At 45.1% G+C, this 20,092-nt stretch overlaps 1 protein-coding gene across 1 annotated transcript in view; it reads right to left on the reverse strand.

Annotated features, from left to right (window-relative positions):
* The window catches only part of CCDC146 (coiled-coil domain containing 146), an 897,036-nt gene that overhangs the window by 589,449 nt on the left and 287,495 nt on the right, over positions 1-20,092 (reverse strand). Inside the window, exon 5 of the mRNA XM_069229681.1 lies at positions 9,457-9,514. Coding sequence (XP_069085782.1) covers positions 9,457-9,514 — 58 coding nt within the window. The remainder of the gene's footprint in view (positions 1-9,456; positions 9,515-20,092) is intronic.

Raw genomic sequence — 20,092 nt, forward strand, 5'->3', positions numbered from 1 at the left:
CTGGATGCTACCAAGGACTTCAAGCTCACATACGGTCTAAAGCACCTAATGCTATTTGGACACACTGTATAATACACAGAGAAGCACTAGCAGCAGGAAACCTCAGTGAAGAACTGCATAATATTCTGAAAATAGTCACCAAAGTGATACATTTTATTAAAACAAGACCAATGAAAGCAAGATTTTTTGCTAAGCTGTGTGAAGACATGGGTGCCGAACACTCATGCCTCTTGTTCTACAGCAGTTCTCGATGGCTGTCTCTCGGTAACTCCCTGCATAGGGTGTATGAGCTTAGGAATTAAATATACTCCTATCTACACGATGATGAACATTGTTTTGCTGACAAATTTATTGATGCAGACTTTCTAATACAAATGGCTTTTCTTTCGGATCTTTTTGAAAAACTGAACACACTGAACAAGTCCTGGCAAGGTAATAATACTAACATCTTGCAGCTCTCAGACAAAGTTTCAGGGTTTAAGAAAAAAGTCATCCTTTGGAAAGGCAGTGTAAGCAAAGGTGACTATAAATGTTTTCCTTCATTGGACAAGTTTCTGCAAGACAATGAGATGGCATTAAAGGAGGAACTGAGGGCAGTTTTTGTTCTGTATTTGTCACAACTGCATTTTTACCTTCAGAAATATTTCCCAGAGGATGAAGTGGAGCCAATAAAATGGGTGAGAGATCACCTCAATGCTGAGATACCTCAGCATTTCAATAACGAGGAAGCAGAACAGCTCATTGACATTTCAAGTGACTCAACATTGAAAGTACAATTCCAGTCTCTGTCACTGCTTGAGTTTTGGTGCCAAACTCAAGATGAATACCCAGTGATTAGCAAGATTGCCCTGCGTGTTTTGTTCCCGTTTGCTACTTCCTACCTTTGTGAAGCTGGTTTCTCAGCAGTTGCAGTGATAAAGTCAAAATATAGGGCAAAAATTCACCTTGAAAAAGAAATGCGTGTTGCGATCCCAAAAATAACACCAAGATTTGAGGAGCTTTGTAAAGAAAAACAAGCACATCCATCTCACTAGGATTTTCCAAACATAGGCCTTTCTATTTTGTTCACATTCAGACTCCCTGGTTTTTCTTGTTAATTAAAAAACATTTACTACAGAACTTTGTGGTGTGGTTAATCTTACATGTGTTCAAAAAAGGTTGCTAATTCCTGGAAACATTTTTGGCTCTTGATATTGTATTGTTTCTGACTTAACTGAATAAATTAAAAAAGTAAACAACTTGTATTTTTATTTTGTTACCAATATGATAATACCTTCATCGCCTACATTCCAATTATTTGCAGGGAGAAAATTTGAAGTACTCCTGAGGCTGGGCTTACATCGCCCACCCGAAAAAAAAAAGTAACATAATGGGGAGCTGCGGGCAATGGCCAATGTAGGTGAAGGGAGCCGCTGGTCGAAAAAGTTTGGGAACCACTGGTGTAATATGTAGAGAACCATGTTTGAGGCCCAGGACAGGGAGGTGATGTGTTCTATGGCCGCACTACCTATTTATAGTTGGTCAATAGAACGTGAAATCGCCTTTTGAATAAATCCTTTGCTAACCTTAAATGGCTTACTGGCTGTCATTAGCTTTAAGATTTTGAATAAACAGTAGGGTCGGTGAACAGGGGGGCCTACAAGTTTATAATTTTGTTGGTCTGCATGCACTGTTTCATGTGGGTCTTGGTCTGTGATGAGCTTGCAGCAAGTTGCTGCACAGTTGCTCTCTCTGAATGTCTGTATATTTGCATTACAGATAGCACCTTACTCTTTCCTCTACCATTTCCGTTCATAGTTCCTTCCTTACCTTTACCCCACCTCCACTCTCAGTCTCTCCCTTTTCCTTCAACTACTCTTGCCTATCCCACCCAGTGCCAAGGCACCCCTTTCCCTCCTATCACTCCTTTCTCTCCTGTGTTCTCCCACTCATCCACTTCTTCTACAACTCCTCTGCATCACCCAAGTACTACAGAAACTACACTCAGGAACACAGTCACCTGCAGTACAGCTCTGCCACCTACACCACGCCTGCACTGTATGTGGGCTACATTGCTTTTGCATCATAACTGGACACACTGGAACCTGTCACAGGCCAAACACCTATGTTCACACGTACCTTCACCTCCTTGTAGCTGCACACAGGGCAGAAGACAAACTCCAAGGAGACACGGACATTAATAAGACATACACTGGAAAGACAGAGGGCAAAGAGGTGAAAATGAAGTATGAATAGAGTGTCGTCAGTAATATCGGAAGCAGGAGAGGGGAAATGGATGAGTTACAAGAACTGCTCTTCGAATGGACTAACACACCCTCCTATATCATTCAGAAGACCAGATGCCATGCCTTCAGCATAGTACCCCTCGCGGTTCCAGTAACTGGAAATAACACAACCGTTGTGACACACATTTGATGAAGGGCCCTAAAATCACAAAAGTCCCAATACAGCCTCTTTAAGGGATACCCAAAGCATAGCTCACACTTGCACTAATAAGTTGGGGGATTGCATGACTTCTGCGCAACATCAGCATAGAGAAAATCCTCACCCTACAGACCACAACATCCAAACTTACATTGAGCAATGGATAGTCAAATTACAATTCTTCTTCGCCCTCTTCTACACAGAGAGACCTCTATGCTAGGAAAAAATCACAATCTGGAGACCGATCGCAAGTATTGCAGTATCAACATCAAGTTGGAGAGATCCGAAAGCAGTAAAGGCGAAGTGTTCTGAAAACATTCTCCTAAAGAAAAAACACGCATTTCAGTAGCAAACAGGCGCCAATTTTAAACGAGATAGGAATAAGATCAGCTTTGTGAGAAGGACAGATTTTGGTCGTAGGCCTTCAGTGCAGAACAACAAAGAAACATCTGCTGCACAGACAGAGACAAGGCTGGACAAACAAAATATTTTGTGATGTGCAATATTTAGCTAATAGTCTCAATAAGTGAGTTGTGAGGATGTTAATGATTTAATTAACAAGGTATGTTCTCACACCTACTTCTAGAAGATACTGGAGTATACATGAACACCCCAAAGTAAGTGACACTAGTGTCTGGTGTTTATAATCTTTCAATGTATTTTAAAATGAATGGAACAAATGTGTTTGGTGTGCGCAGGCTCCTTTGCCCAGGTGACCGTTTCTCCTGTGCTGCTTATAAAAAAAAATATGGACTTGATGAATTCAACAGATTTGATTATGAAATGTTTTCCAAATGATTTACTTAGCGAAAAGAACGAGTTACTTACCTTCGGTAACGACTTTTCTGGTGGATACATTAGCTACCTGTGGATTCCTCACCTAATGAATTCTCCCATGGCGCCAGCATTCGACGGAAATCTTCTTCCTAGTCTCTGCACGTCGACGAGGACGTCACTCTAGCCCACACGACACCGTCTGACGTCATACAGGCAATAAGAGGTCCTTGACGACGTGCCGAAGTCAGTACCAATCATTTTTTACGTGCATGAGAACAACCAGGCAATGCAATGAAAGAGCAAGGCAACATCCCATAACATTGTAAAATACACAACATTGCATGAATATCTGTAAATCTTTTATATATATATAACTCTCTCTTTTAAAAAAAAATATATATACACATCAAGTATATACACAAAGATATATACATATATACATATATAAATATATTATACACAACATCTATTGCACCCTCGAAGACCAAGAGGAGCGCACTCAAGGATTACTTGGTAAGACCAGAAAGGCAACGGGGAGGCGGGTGGGACCGTGAGGAATCCACAGGTAGCTAATGTATCCACCAGAAAAGTAGTTACTGAAGGTAAGTAACTCGTTCTTCTGATGGATACAACTACCTGTGGATTCCTCACCTAATGAATAGAGTCCCAAAGCAGTACCACGCCTGGCGGTGGGTGCCTAAATGGTCAAACCAAGAAATCCTGCAGCACTGACCGTGCAAAATGGCCGTCCCTTCTAACCTCAGAATCCAAACAGTAATGTTTTGCAAAAGTGTGAAGGGACGACCAAGTTGCGGCCTTGCAGATGTCGACCACAGGAACACCTCTGGCCAAGGCCGAAGTGGCCGACTTAGCTCTGGTGGAATGAGCTCTAATGCCCTCAGGAGGATTCTTCTTTGCCAAAGAGTAACAGATTTTAATGCAAAGAACAACCCACCTGGATAGTGTTCTCTTGTGGACTGCCTTTCCTCTCCTCTTGCCCACGTATCCAATAAACAGCTGATCCTCCAGCCTGAAATCCTTTGTTCTATCAATAAAGAAGCTCAACGCCCTCTTTGGGTCCAGACGGTGCAGTCTTTCTTCCTCTTTGGAAGGATGAGGCGGAGGATAGAACGTGGACAAAGTAATTGCCTGAGCCAAATGGAAAGGTGAAACAACCTTCGGGAGGAAAGCAGCCTTGGTCCTCAACACCACCTTATCCCCATAAAAAGTTGTATAAGGGGGCTTTACTGATAAGGCCTGCAACTCACTCACTCTCCTTGCTGATGTTATAGCTATCAGGAAGACTGTTTTTAAAAACAAATACCTTAAGGGGCAAGAATGCATAGGTTCAAAAGGGGACCCCATAAGGAAAGTCAGGACCAAGGACAAATCCCATTGCGGCATAACGAATGGTTTTGGAGGATATTTATATAGAAGACCTTTCAAGAATCTGATAACAATAGGGGATTTAAATAAAGATGGTTGGTCTGGAAGACATATGAAGGCTGACAAGGCCGATAAATAACCCTTAATGGTAGCCACTGCACAACCTTTCTGCGCTAGAGACAGAGCAAAAGACAAAACGTCCGATAGATGAGCATGTAAGGGATCAATCTGCCTCTCTCCACACCACGCAACAAATTTAGACCATCTATTAGCGTAGATAGATTTAGTGGAGTGTCGCCTGGCCGCTAATATAACATCCACCACCTCAGGCGGGAGAGAGAAAGAACTCAGGTTGCCCGTTCAATCTCCAGGCATGTAGGTGCAGACTCTGGAGGTTGGGGTGTAAAACCTGCCCCTGCAACAGCGAGAGGAGGTCTGCCCTGAGAGGGAGACAGAGCGGAGGGCACATTGAGAGTTGGAGAAGGTCGGAGTACCATACCCTCCTTGGCCAATCCGGAGCTATTAGGATGACTAGAGCCCGGTCCTGGCGAATCTTCCTCAATACTCGAGGAATCAAGGGTATGGGAGGAAACGCGTAAAGCAACTGGCCGCACCAGGTTATTTGAAACGTGTCCCCCAACGCTCCCTGCATCGGATACTGGAGGCTGCAGAATAACGGACAATGCGCGTTCTCTCGAGTGGCAAACAGATCTACCCGAGGAAACCCCCACCTCTGGAAGATTAAACGGACTTGATCTGGATGGAGACGCCACTCGTGGTCTGCCGAGAATTGGCGACTGAGACTGTCTGCACGCACGTTTAAGACTCCGGCCAGATGGTTTGCTATCAAGCAAATCTGATGGTCCTTTGCCCAGGACCATAGTCGAAGAGCTTCTCTGCAGAGAAGGTACGACCCCACACCTCCCTGCTTGTTTATGTACCACATCGTGGTAGTATTGTCCGTTAGGACCTGTACCGACTGACCACGAAGGGAAGGGAGGAAGGCCTTGAGAGCCAGACGTACAGCCCGTAACTCTAACAGATTGATGTGAAACATCTGTTCCTCTGGAGACCAAAGGCCTTTGATCTCCAGATCCCCCAGATGAGCTCCCCACCCTAGAGTGGAAGCATCCGTTATGACTGTGGCCACTGGTGGCGACTGCTCGAACGGCTTTCCTTGTGAAAGATTGTTGCTTGCAATCCACCACTTCAAATCCACAGCAGCATCTCTGGAGATCTTGACAGTACTCTCTAGATCCCCTTTGTGTTGAGACCACTGCCTTCGGAGGCACCACTGAAGAGCCCTCATGTGCCAGCGAGCATGCGTGACCAACAGAATGCAGGAGGCAAACAGACCGAGCAGACGAAGGACCTTGAGGACTGGAACTACCGCTCCATTTCGAAACATTGGAACCAAATCCTGAATATCTTGAATCCGCTGAGGCGGAGGAAAGGCCCGACCCAATGTTGTATCCAGTACTGCCCATATGAACAGGAGGCGCTGAGAGGGCTCTAGGTGAGATTTGGGCTCGTTCACCGAAAAACCCAGGTCGAACAACAACTGGGTTGTTGACTGCAGATGATGCGACACAAGCTCCGGGGACTTGGCTTTGATCAACCAGTCGTCCAAGTAAGGGAATACTGCTATCCCCTTCCTTCTGAGTTCTGCCGCAACCACCGACATCACCTTCGTGAAGACTCGAGGTGCTGAAGTAAGACCGAACGGAAGGACCGCAAACTGATAGTGCTGCGATCCCACCACAAACCGGAGATACTTCCTGTGTGACTTGAGTATCGGGATATGAAAGTAAGCATCCTGCAAGTCGACAGAAACCATCCAGTCTTCCTTGTTCAACGCCAAAAGCACCTGTGCTAGGGTCAGCATCTTGAACTTTTCCTGCTTGAGGAACCAATTCAAGATCCTCAGGTCCAGGATTGGTCTCAAACGACCATCCTTCTTGGGAATCAGGAAATACCTTGAGTAACATCCTCAACCCCTTTCCTGCTCTGGGACCAACTCCACCGCGCCCTTTGAAAGGAGGGCTTGTACCTCCTGTTCTAGCAACAGGAGGTGTTCTTCTGAACAATAAGAAGGGCGGGGCGGGATGAGGGGCGGGAACTCCCGAAAGGGAAGGGTGTAGCCTTTTCCCACAATACTGAGAACCCAAGTGTCCGTTGTAACAGTCTTCCATTTGTTGAGAAAATGCTGTAATCTTCCCCCTAGAGGAGAGGAGTGAGTGGGAAATGGTGGAAGCCTAAGGCTGCTTCCCCTGCTGCACCCCGCCAGAGGATGAGGAAGAGGCAGAGTGCTGCTGAGAGGCTCCTCTGGTGCGGACCCTACCTCTCCCTCTAAAAGATCTATAGGGATGGGAAGAGGCAGGTTGCTGATATCTTCCCCGAAAGGAAGAGGAGGAAGAGCCACGCCCAAATCCACGAAACCTCCTGAAAAATCTGGAAGAGGCCGTGGAAGAAGGAGCTTGGAGCCGTAACGACTTAGCCGTGGCCCTGCTCTCCTTAAAACGTTCCAAGGCCGAATCAGCCTTGGCTCCAAACAGTTTGTCCCCATCAAACGGGAGATCCAACAATGTGGACTGTACATCCGCAGAAAAGCCCGAGTTACGGAGCCAGGCCTGCCTCCTTGCCACCACAGTTGTGCCCATTGCTCTGGCCACCGAGTCGGTCGTATCCAGTCCAGTCTGGATAATCTGGGTCGCAGCAGCCTGGGCATTTGAAACAACATCCAAAAGACCCTGGGGAAGCTCTGTAAATGATGAGGAAATGTCATCCATCAGAGCATGAATATACCTCCCCAGGATACAGGTTGCGTTGGTGGCCTTCAACGCCAGACTGCAGGATGAAAAAATCTTCTTGGACTGCGCCTCCAGTTTCTTTGAATCTCTGTCCCCAGGCACCGTCGGGAAAGAACCAGGCGCTGACTTGGATGAACAGGAGGCCTGCACCACCAAGCTCTCCGGCGTAGGGTGCCTAGACAGAAAACCAGGGTCAGTTGGAGCCGCCCGATACCTCCTGGCCACGGCTCTGTGAACTGCTGGGGAAGATGCCGGCCTCTTCCACACCTCTAACACTGGATCCAGCAGAGCGTCATTAAATGGCAAAAGAGGCTCCGCCGCAGCTGAGGCCGGATGTAGCACCTCTGTTAGAAGGTTTTGTTTTGCCTCCACCACCGGCAAAGGCAGGTCCAAAAAACTAGCTGCCTTCCGTACCACTGCGTGAAAGGAAGCAGCCTCCTCAGTATATTCTCCCGGGGACGAAAGATCCCACTCAGGGGAAGTGTCCAGCCCACTGGCCGACTCCAGACCACGCAGCCCATCACCCGAGTCCTCTAGCTCTCCTTCCTCCAGGGCTCGTTGGTACTCCTGCTCCTCTAATACACGTAGAGCACGTCTCCTCGAATGAAGCCGTTGCTCAATACGCGGAGTCGACAATGCCTCCGCCGAAGTCGAAGATCGGCGCCGATCTTCAGAAGCCACCGACGCCGCGTCCGGCGCCACAGGTAACTTCGGCGCCGACGAAAGAGCAGTCGAAGCAGATGGACCCACCGGAGTCACAGGCCGAAATCCCGACGTCGACGGGATGGAAATCCCCGGGGCCAATCCCTCTGAAGCCACCGGAGCGGCCACCGGCGCCGACACCGGCGCCGAGCCCACGTTCCCAAAAGGGAGAAAGGGCATAAAGGGTGCCGGCCGAAGAGGCGCAGGATCACCCAATGAAAAGGCCAAAGGCCCAGCCGGAGCACCCCCTGGAGCCATCTGTTGGAAGATGGCATACATCGCATTCAAGAATGCGGAACTATCGGCTCCAGGGGTGGGAAAAGCCGGATACTGGGGTGCCTGTCTCGGAGGCGACCCCGATGCCGGAGGCAACACCTGAGGCTCCAATACCTCAATCACCGACGCCTGTCCAGGTGAAGTCGGAGACGCCGGGGAGGGCAACGGCGTCGAAGGATGCGGCGTAACCGTGGGACTGATCTCCCATGTCCTTCGGCGCCGATCCGAAGACCTGGAACGAGTCTCCTTGCTTGAATGACGCCGAGATTCTCTACGGCGCCGGGAATCTCGATGACGCCGATGTCTTGGCGAAGAAGACTTCTTGTGATGCTTTTCTTTTTTCGATTTCGCCATAAACAGCTTCGCCTCACGTTCCTTGAGGGCCTTTGGATTCATGTGCTGGCATGAATCACAAGTCGAGACGTCGTGGTCGGAGCTCAAACACCAAAGGCAGTCGGAATGAGGATCCATCACTGACATCTTGCCTCCACACTCACGACAAGGCTTGAATCCAGACTTTCTCTGCGACATTATTACCACAGCGAAAGACTACGCAGCAAAAATACACTGTAACCACAAAAGTAACAGTTGCTCCCTCGAAGATAACCGTTTCGAATGCACGGAAAAAAGGGAACCGACGTCGGCACGTCGTCGAGGACCTCTTATTGCCTGTATGACGTCAGACGGCGTCGCGTGGGCTAGAGTGACGTCCTCGTCGACGTGCAGAGACTAGGAAGAAGATTTCCGTCGAATGCTGGCGCCATGGGAGAATTCATTAGGTGAGGAATCCACAGGTAGTTGTATCCATCAGAAATGCCCTCTATTTTTGAATTGTCTGAAAATATATATTTCGCTTTAACATATGAAAGATATTTTTCATGATTCATCAATTGATACAAAGTGATAGATTCATTTCTGCGTGAACTGAGCTGTAAAAGTATTTGAGACTGAGAGGCTTTACTTTAGTAACTTCCTATAAAACGTAAGCATCAAGTAATTCTACATGAACGAGATTTGCCTTTAAATACAATCATTCTGCTGAAACGCTACTGTTAGAAAGTAAAATAAATTCCAAACTCACCACAGTTTTGGGGATTCTCTCCAATTCACGCTCCAACAGCTTCTTCTCTTCCCTTAAACTGCAAGGAAATTAATAGGACTATGACACACAGAAACAAGGACGAGGAAGGTCAAACACTTGGTTTAATTTAACAGTTAGTATATATGGAATCATGAACAATTTTCTCACCTCTCATCTTAACATGGCATAACTGTCTTGGAAACCTGTGTAACAATTTAGGTGGGTACCTCTATTTGCTTGATTGGTACAGTCTCACCAGTGGTTATATTATTTACTTCCTCAGCTATAAAACTATAGAAAAGACCAGAGACCAGCAGCTGAAATTCCCAAACTTTGATAGCATGGAGTGCTTCCTTTGGTGTGGTGGTACTTGGGATCAATTGTTAAAACATACCATATTACATTACATCAGTCTCCCATAATGCTTTCACTTACAAATCATATTTAAGGGGGCAAGGCCAATCCAGCTGTAACTAATGCCATTTCTGGAACCAGAATATAAACAGGGTTGATTTCAAAAGTATGTATCCTAGGGCGACGTGAGAATTTTACAGATTAACTAAGCAGGCGGTGTTTAAAAAACAAAGCCCTGCTGCTTGCAGAATAAACCTTAGGAGGAAATAGATCAGACACATTTCCCTAAACTCAATAAGAGGCCTACATGCAGGTAGAGGTGGGATTGGAATTGAGTGGAAAAATTCCTGAAAAAATAAGTATCTTTTAACTTAAATATTTATTTCGTCTGAAGGGACAGAAATAGATTTGCATATCTTTGTCAGACAATAACATTTACAAAAAGAGGATCATTGAATGTTATTTCGGAAAAAAAGCATGTGTCATAAAGAAGGTAGTTATTTCAACAAGCGAAAACAGCAAAGAGAAAAAATATGTCAGTCAACTGAACCTGGCAAATGGGTGACCACAGGCCCCTCTCTTTTCTTGAACTCTTGTACAAACATGAAATACATTTTCCCTTCAACAAAATATGAATAAAAGAGAAGTACTAGTGTGCCATGCACAAATATGCAGTGGATTTGTGGCCTTGTTCTGGCCCCCATTTCCACAGAGCTTGCCCTTGCATCATTTCCTTTCCTGGTTGCTTCTGCAGCTTCTGCACTGCATTCAGCTTGGCAGAAACTAGTTCAATAGACCACCTACAGGAACTTAAGTTTTTTTTAAACAACTTTATTTCAAGTTTCATCTCCGTAGCATATAGGGAACGACACGTTGCATGAAGCAATGTTACAGCCAGGTGTTCAGGAACAGTTTTTAAGAACCTATGCATCTACGTGTTCTAGTCTCTTGTTTCCATTGAGAGGACATCAAGTAATAGAAGGGGAAATATCTCAACACACACGCAATAGGTAGTCATATCAGCTACAATTAGTGATCCGTATCCTACTAAAAATCACAATTTTTCATGGCGGAAGGGGAGAGGAGGACCCACCCCAGCTATGAGAAGTAGCAGTATGAGAGGTGCAAAAGCATCATTTAAGAGCCTGTCTTTTTATATATGTGTGGAACTGAAATTACACACTTTCTCGAACCGGGCTACTATGTCCTTTACTGTTGCAACCGTTTTTCCACAGCACAGACATGCCAGACTTTAATCCACCACAAACTCGCATTTGTAAGGCTAGGGGCTCTCCATGTATGATTTATGGATAACCTGGTAGGCAATAAGAGATGCAAGACATAGTAGCCATTAAAGACAGTGCACAGAAACTCCCTTCATCTACATTCCTAAGTAAAACTATTAACGGGCCCAACGGCATACGAATATTGGTGATGTCTTTGATAAGGGATAAGAACTCTTCCAAAATCTTCTGACGCATTCGCACGTCCACCACATGGGGCAGTATGTTCCCACCTTGTTGCAATCCCTCCAGCTCAGGCCTGAGCTCTACCAAACATTGCACTTTCAATCTTATGAGTGCGAGACACCATCTTAGCATTACTTAGCATGCACTTTCTTTATGTTGCATGTACATAGAAGATTTGGCAGCTCCCTGACAAATAGCCACCCAAGAACTCAGTTCCATCTCGAACTGTAGCTCGTCTTACTGTTTAACATATGTGAGTGACTGACATGGGTGATCCACCTCAAGAATTCAGTGCAGACGGTTACAAGTGTCCCTCTGAGATCGGGCGCTCCATTTCGTAGTGTCTCTAATTCCACATTGCTGTACTCTGGCTGGTCATGCCCAATGGAGTAGCTTGGTCAATTTATACACATCACACAGTTCCAACTGAAAATATAATGCACATTGTTCTCTCACCTTAATGGTGTTATTATTATATAATCCACCTAACCTGAGGTGGGGTGGGTTACCTTTTGCCCACAGCAGGTAACCAAAGTCTGGCACACCTGGTAAGACATCTGTGTTATGTACAATTGATGTCAAAGATGAGGGGTTTCTGATTTATGTGACAAGTTCTCACTTCTCGTTCCAGTATTCTAAAGTGATTTTAGTATACAATCTTTGATATATTTATGCATTTTAGGAAACATCCATAGAAGAGCTTTCAAAGACATGCTCCTTGCTTCAGCTTGTACCAAGGTCTGTCATAAGCAGAGAAAGACCAAGATAGGCAGATGCAAGCTGAGCCGTTGAAATAAATCTGCTAACCTCTGGGACACCGCAACCAATTTATTGGGTAATCTTGAGGAGTACTGCTACAGCTACTAGTGTTTTTGTTCCAAATAAATAGCATAGCTTATTTTGGACAGCATTGTACCTCTCTTGGAAAATGGCCTTACCCACGTAAAATAGTTGAAGTATGATATTCATTTTTGTGCAGTTAAAGCTACAGATTCAAGAGAACTGCAGTCCCCCCCTCCATCTATAGAGATCCTTGAACTGAATAGCTAGCATTGGTGGAATTTTACTATCGTAGACTAGAGAAAGGGCTCGGAGACCAGCACATCAGGTTTCAGTGCTTTACTGGGCCTCACCAAATCTGTGGCTTTGCAATATCTCAGTGCTTCTCTTTTGGTTTGCGGGAATTCTCTTACCCTTAGACTTTGATGGTTGGCCTTTAGGCAAGATACATCAGTTAACTTTTGTAGTTCTGACAAAGTGGGAACTGACATTATGTTTAGTCATGAAGCACAAAATGTATTCAATAAACCTACCTATTGAAGGTTCCAATGAGGAATCAGTGATAGGGGACAAACCTCTCTCACACATCTAGAGAAGATAATGGGCTCAGCTGAGCGGGATTACATTTTCAGCTTGATAGAGGGATGCTTAAAGTTGGCCATTATGAACAGGACATTCTTGACCCCAGGGCCATTTTTCCAGAGGCTTGCACAGAAAACTACAATGTACTCTATCAATCTACCTTTTCTGCATCAAGTTATAGGAGTATTATCTTTAGTAGATTCATCAGTCACATTGAAAGTCGGTTGTGTACTGTCCCTAGTTTGTTGGTATTGTTATGAATCCTGTTTGATATGGACAAAGTCAACAAGAATACTGTAAGTTTTTAATGACAGTTTTAAAAATTGCAGTTTAATAATTAGTGGGCTAAATGAACCTGGCTCTCTGGGTGTTCCTCCCTAATAAGGAAGCAAAGTCAGAGTTGACTCAATTCTGCTTGGTGTTAACTGTCTCCACGTCATAGAAGGAATTAAACACTTTTAGCCGTTTTGGGGGTCAATATTAGGCAAAACGCCTCACAAAAATAAGTAAAACTCATTGGGAGCAGGGGCTGTATTATTCAAAAGGGATTTAATGCCTCTGCGGACCTGGTCTTCTGACCTCTCTAATGAGATTTTGATTAAGCTAAAGTACACTAAATAAATACGATTACAATACAATACAATACAATATGTGTCTTGGAGGACCAGATGATAGGTTATGGGCAAATAAAAACATGAGTAAATCTGCAAAAAGTTATCCATGACACCCTTGTTAGGGGTATGGACGCATCCATCAGCATCCTGGGTTGATTTCATAGAGTTGTGGGTTTTGGCTAACCTGATTTTGTAGGTCAGCAACCTGTCCACCTGGCCTCCATTTTCATAACGTTTCTGTTTTGTGTTTAACAGTTTATAGGCTGCCTTTTTAATGCGAAGAGGGTCCAGTTCTCCCGTAGCCTTTCAGATACCACAGTATACCTGTCTGGGGCATGTGCTTTTGTGTTCTGTTTAGAATCTGAAAATTTCTACCTCCAATTTGGCCCATTTCCTTTTCACCAGTTTTACCAAAGCAGCTGTGTGAAATAAGAATCTCATCTCAACACCACCTTGGCTGAGTCATGAGTGTCATGTGTCATGGCCTAGGACATCCATTGTGTCACATTTGTGGCTATAGTTTCAACACCTTTTCATATACTACATATTAGCAGTGGATCATGGAAGGCCACTTCATTAATTTTCCAAATTCATGGCAGCTGCAGAGTTCACCATTCCAAAGCCAATTCCAACATGATTGAAGCTTGGTCAGAAAGAATGTGAGTGCCTATGTCTACAACCACAATACAGGTAGCCAGTGTTGAAGGTATTATTAAGTAATCAATAAAAGTGTGAGATCTGTGTACATTTGATTAGAAGGTACACTCCCCTCTCTTTAGGGTGGGTTGTATGCCTTATGTTTATGAGGTTCAGGGCAGTTAAACTATTTAAGAGTGAGAGCAGAGTATAGGATGTGAAATCACCTTCAAATATGACTGCTTCATCTGGAAACCTTGCAATTGAGGGATAGATATGCACATAGAAATCTTCTTCAATATTGTTGGGGCCAGAAATTGAGAAAATATAGCACACCATATTTTGCAAGCAGCCTGCACTCCTGCAGTCATTATCCTTATGTGTTGATTCCTATATGAATCTCTTTACAGGATTGCCATCCATCTAGTTTTGGACTGTGATTTAGATTGATACTGCAAAAAGTACAGCCTAGATCTCAGTCTAGAGATATCAGTATCAAGCAGATATGTCTCTTGGAGACACATTACTTCTAATTCTTTCTTTTCTAGCCATTTCAGTAAGGCTTTTCTTTTAATAGAGGTTTTAGGCACCACACAGTGTCAAAACTTTGGGACTATGAGCCACAGTCATGCCTTGTTGTGTGAAATATCATAAAGATGCCTTCTCACCAACAAAACATGAATTGTGCTTGCTTTTGATCCCATATGATGTGGTTTGGCTAGGAAGTCAATACTAAATGTTTAAGACCCTTCCTCCATCCTTTGTCCGTCTAATGGTATATTCTCCTCATCTGTTTGTTTATTAACCTAACAATATTTCACTTAGTTTAAGTAAAAGCGTAACATATTTGAACACAAATAAACATTTCAAACCATTAAATAAAATAAAAAAAACATTCAAAGCCTAAATTACCGGTTTCCCAACTTATTGCTAGTGATACTCAAAAAGAACAAGTGACTTACCTTTTGTAATGCCTTTTCTGGTAGAGATTTTATCTAACCACAGATTCCTCACCTTCTGAATACCCCCCCAAAGCTAGCAGGTGTCTTCCTGCAACATCATGTCACCTAGTGCTGCTCCTTCTCAAGCAGAGATGACATTGGGATCAGTAGATATACGTCACTTGTTCGTGCTGATGTCAATGTCTTTCTGTACCCAGTCCTTGCCAACAGACATGGAGCCTTAAGAAACCATAATTGAAGCAGTGTGCAGACTATCATTATTGGAATCTTGTTACTTATAGATTGTTATGAAACCACGCCACAGAATGGGGAGGTGGGAAAGCAGGTGAGGAATCCGCAGTTAGATAAAGTCTCTACTAGAAAAGGCATTACTAAAGGACAGTTACTTGTTCTTCTGATAGAGACTTCTAACCACGGATTTGTCACCTTTTGAAGAGATACCAAAGCAGTACCTGCCAGGTGATGGGTCTGAGGAATGGCTCAGAACAGGTAATCCTACAGGACCAAATAAGCAAATGGCCCGTCCCACAGGACCTGGCTATCCGGGCAGTAGAAATTCGTGAACATGTGGAGAGACGCCCATGTAGCAGCCTGACAGATGTCTAAGACTGGGACATGGAGCGCTAGCCGTGTAGTTGCAGCCTTAGCTCTGATAGACGGAGCACACAATCCTTCTGGGGGCAGGCTGTCTTTTGGCCACCCTATAAAATATCATGATACATAAGTCAATCCATGTGGGGATGATCATTTTCCACAGCTTTCCCTTTTTTTTTTTTAACTCCAGAGAGCCTGATGAAAAGCTGGTCATCTTGTTGAAATGCTCTTGCCCTCTCAATATAAAAACTAAGGGTCCCATTGGAACTGAGGCAATGTAACCATTCTTCCTCCTTGAAAGAATGAGTGGAGCATTAAAGAACAAGTTACTTACCTTCGGTAACGCTTTTTCTGGTGGATACACTGACTACCTGTGGATTCCTCACATTGTGAATTTGATCCCTGCGCCAGCATCCGACGGAAAGTCTTATTCCTAGCTGTCTACGTCGACGAGGACGTCATAATGGCACGTATCCACGTGACTCCGTCTGACGTCAGCGTGCCAATAAGAGGTCCCCATCGGCGTACTAACGTCAGTTTCACCTCACTTTTTTCGTGCCTTTAAAGCAAATAGGAGTAAACCGACCATGAAAATTTATAAATAATATAGAAAGATATACACACACAAAAACCTTGATCATTTAAATAATCCATTCTTATTGAAAGCTGGGATACATAAATATACAAAACAAATAGAGAAATATCACTATATATATATATATATATATATATATATATATATATATATATATATATATAAATCTTGCAGTATTTAGCTTTATATTTATATAAATGAAAGCATGTATATCTATATCTATATATATATATCTATATATATCTATATATATATATAGATAGATATAGATAGATAGATATATATATATATATATATAGATATACACGCTTTCATTTATATAAATATAAAGCTAAATACTGCAAGATAAAAGTGTAACCAGGCAGGCAACGGGGAGGCGGGAGGGACCGTGAGGAATCCACAGGTAGTCAGTGTATCCACCAGAAAAAGCGTTACCGAAGGTAAGTAACTTGTTCTTCTGATGGATACAACTACCTGTGGATTCCTCACCTTATGAATAGAGTCCCAAGCAGTACCGCACTTGGTGGTGGGTGCCCACCTGATTACACTAAGAAATCTTGCAATACCGAGCGAGCAAAGTGACCGTCCCTCCTCATCTCAGAGTCTAAACAGTAATGTTTCACGAAAGTATGGAGGGACGCCCAAGTTGCCGCTTTACATATGTCTACCAATGGAACTCCCCTCGCCAGAGCAGAGGATGCAGATTTAGCTCTAGTAGAGTGGGCCCTGATACCTTCAGGAGGGACCTTTTTTGCCAAAGAGTAACAGATCTTGATACACAAGATGGCCCACCTGGAGAGTGTCCTTTTCTGTACAGCTCTGCCTTTTTGTTGACCAGCATACCCAACAAACAGCTGGTCATCCAAACGAAAGTCTTTAGTTCTTTCGAGATAAAAACACAGGGCCCTCCTAGGATCCAACCTATGGAGTCTCTCTTCTTCTTTAGACGGGTGGAGAGGAGGGTAAAAAGCAGGAAGAGTGATATTCTGCCCTAAATGAAAAGGGGTGACAACTTTCGTCAGAAAAGCAGCCCTGGTTTTTAGAACCACTTTATCAGGGAAAAACAGTGAAAGGAGGCTTAACGGAGAGCGCCTGAAGCTCACCAATCCTTCTAGCAGAAGTAATCGCAATCAAGAAAACAGTCTTGAAGGCTAAATATCTCAATGGAGATGAATGCATGGGCTCGAAAGGCGAACCCATTAAAAATGTTAAAACAAGATTTAAGTCCCACTGAGGCATGTGAAAAGGAGTAGGAGGAAAGCTATTCACCAAACCCTTAAGGAACCCATGTACAATGGGAGACTTGAATAAAGATGGCTGATCCGGAAGGCAAAGAAACGCCGACAGAGCTGCCAAATAACCCTTAACTGTAGTTATAGCACAGCCTTTCTTCGCCAAACTGAGAACAAACAAGAGTACATCTGAAAGATGGACCTTTAAAGGATCTTTTTGGTTCCCTCCACACCACAACACAAATTTTGTCCACCTTCGGGCATAAATAGATTTAGTGGAGTGTCGCCTGGACGATAGTATAACATCCACTACATCCGGCGGGAGAGAAAAGGAACTCAGGTTGCCCCGTTCAATCTCCAGGCATGAAGGTTCAGGCTCTGGAGGTGGGGGTGTAAAACCTGCCCCTGCGATTTAGAGAGGAGATCTGCCCTGAGCGGGAGACGGAGCGGAGGGCACTGAGAGAGTTGAAGCAGGTCTGTATACCATACCCTTCTCGGCCAGTCCGGTGCTACCAATATGACTTGGGCCCGGTCTTGACGAACCTTCCTCAAAAACCGAGGAATCAAGGGTATGGGGGGGAAACGTGTAAAGCAACTGCAATGCGCGTTCTCCTGAGTGGCAAATAAATCCACCTGAGGAGTACCCCACATCTCGAAGATGTGGAGGACAACATCCGGATGGAGACGCCACTCATGATCTAATGAGAAGTGACGACTGAGAACGTCCGCACGTACATTCAACACTCCGGCCAAATGATTTGCTATTAAGCAAATCCGATGGTCCTGAGCCCAGGACCAGAGTCGTAGAGCTTCTCGGCAAAGAAGATACGACCCCACTCCTCCTTGCTTGTTTATATACCATATTGCGGTAGTGTTGTCCGTCAGGATCTGAACTGACTGACCGCGAAGGGAAGGGAGGAAGGCCTTGAGCGCCAAACGTACAGCCCGCAATTCCAACAGATTGATATGCAACATCTGTTCCACTGGAGACCAACGACCTTTGATCTCCAGGTCCCCCAGATGAGCATCCCCACCCTAGAGTGGAAGCATCCGATATCACTGTGGCCACCGGAGGTGGTAGTGAAAACGGTTTCCCTTGGGAAAGGTTGCCGTCCACTGACCACCAAGGAAGATCCGCTACAGCGTCCCTGGAGATCTTTATAGAATCCCTGAGATCCCCTTTGTGCTGGAACCACTGTCTGCGGAGACACCACTGAAGAGCCCTCATATGCCAGCGAGCATGAGTGACCAATAGAATGCAAGAAGCAAACAGACCTAGCAGGCGTAAGACTTTGAGGACTGGAACTGCCGCTCCTCTTCGAAACAAAGGAATCAGTGCCTGAATGTCCCGCACCCGCTGAGGCGGGAGGTAGGCCCGAAACCTTGTCGTGTCCAATACTGCCCCTATGAACAGGAGGCAGTGAGAGGGCTCCAGGTGAGATTTGGGTATGTTCACCGAAAAACCCAGATCGAACAACAACTGCGTTGTCATTCGCAGATGAGACAACACAATCCCTGGAGACTTGGCTTTGATCAACCAATCGTCCAGGTAGGGAAAAACTGCTACCTCCCTCTTTCTGAGATGTGCTGCAACAACTGCCATCACCTTTGTGAAGACCTGGGGTCCTGAAGTAAGACCAAACGGGAGTACCGCAAACTGGTAATGCTGCGATCCGACCACAAAACAGAGATACTTCCTGTGCGACTTGACTATGGGAACATGAAAGTACGCGTCCTGCAAATCGACAGACACCATCCAGTCTCCTTCGTTCAACGCCAACAGCACCTGCGCTAGGGTCAGCATTTTGAATTTTTCCTGCTTGAGGAACAAATTCAAAATCCTCAAGTCTAGGATCGGCCTTAGACGACCGTCCACTTTGGGAATCAGGAAATACCTTGAATAACACCCCTGACCCCTTTCCTGCAACGGTACCAACTCTATAGCGCCCTTTGCCAACATGACTACAACCTCCTGTTGCAACAACAGAAGATGTTCTTCTGAACAAAAGGAGGGACGGGGAGGGAAGGGAGGAGGAAACTCCTGAAAGGGGCGAGCATAGCCCTTTTCCACAATTCCTAGCACCCACGAGTCTGTTGTAATTGACCTCCATTGCTGCAGAAAAAGGCTCAATCTTCCTCCTACAGGAGAAGTGTGACTGATGAAGTGGGGAAAACTAGGGCTGCTTCTGCTGCTGTCCACCAGAGGAGGATGATGAAGAAGAAGAGAGCTGCTGGGCTGGACCTCTAGCCCTGCCCCTACCTCGCCCTCTGAAGGCACGATAGGGCGGGTTGGCAAGTTGTTGGGCATTAGATTGAGACCTCCGAAAGGCAGAACCTCTAGCAAACCCTCAAAACCTACGAAAAGGCCTGTACAATGTAGCAGAAGGGGTCTGCAAACCCAGGGACTTAGCTGTAGCCCGACAGTCCTTAAAGCGTTCAAGGGCAGAATCTGCGTTGTCCCCAAACAGCTTTTCCCCATCAAATGGACGGTCCATTAACGTGGATTGTACATCCGACGAGAAACCCAAAGACCGTAGCCAGGCATGCCTTCTCGTAGCCACCGATGTTCCCATGGCCCTGGCTATAGAATCTGTAGTATCCAGGCCAGATTGAATAATCTGCTGTGCAGCCGCTTGGGCATCCAAGAAATGGGCCCCAAAAGATTTTCGCACTTCCTGTGGCAGATCTTTTGCCATCTCCTTCGCAGAGTCCATCAGGGCATGAATGTATCTGCCTAGCACACAAGTGGAATTGGTAGCTTTCAGGGCCATGCTGCAAGAAGAGAACATTTTCTTCGAGGATTGCTCCATCCTCTTGG

The sequence above is a fragment of the Pleurodeles waltl genome, chromosome 4_1 (assembly GCF_031143425.1).
Source record: "Pleurodeles waltl isolate 20211129_DDA chromosome 4_1, aPleWal1.hap1.20221129, whole genome shotgun sequence".
Lineage (NCBI taxonomy): Eukaryota > Metazoa > Chordata > Amphibia > Caudata > Salamandridae > Pleurodeles > Pleurodeles waltl.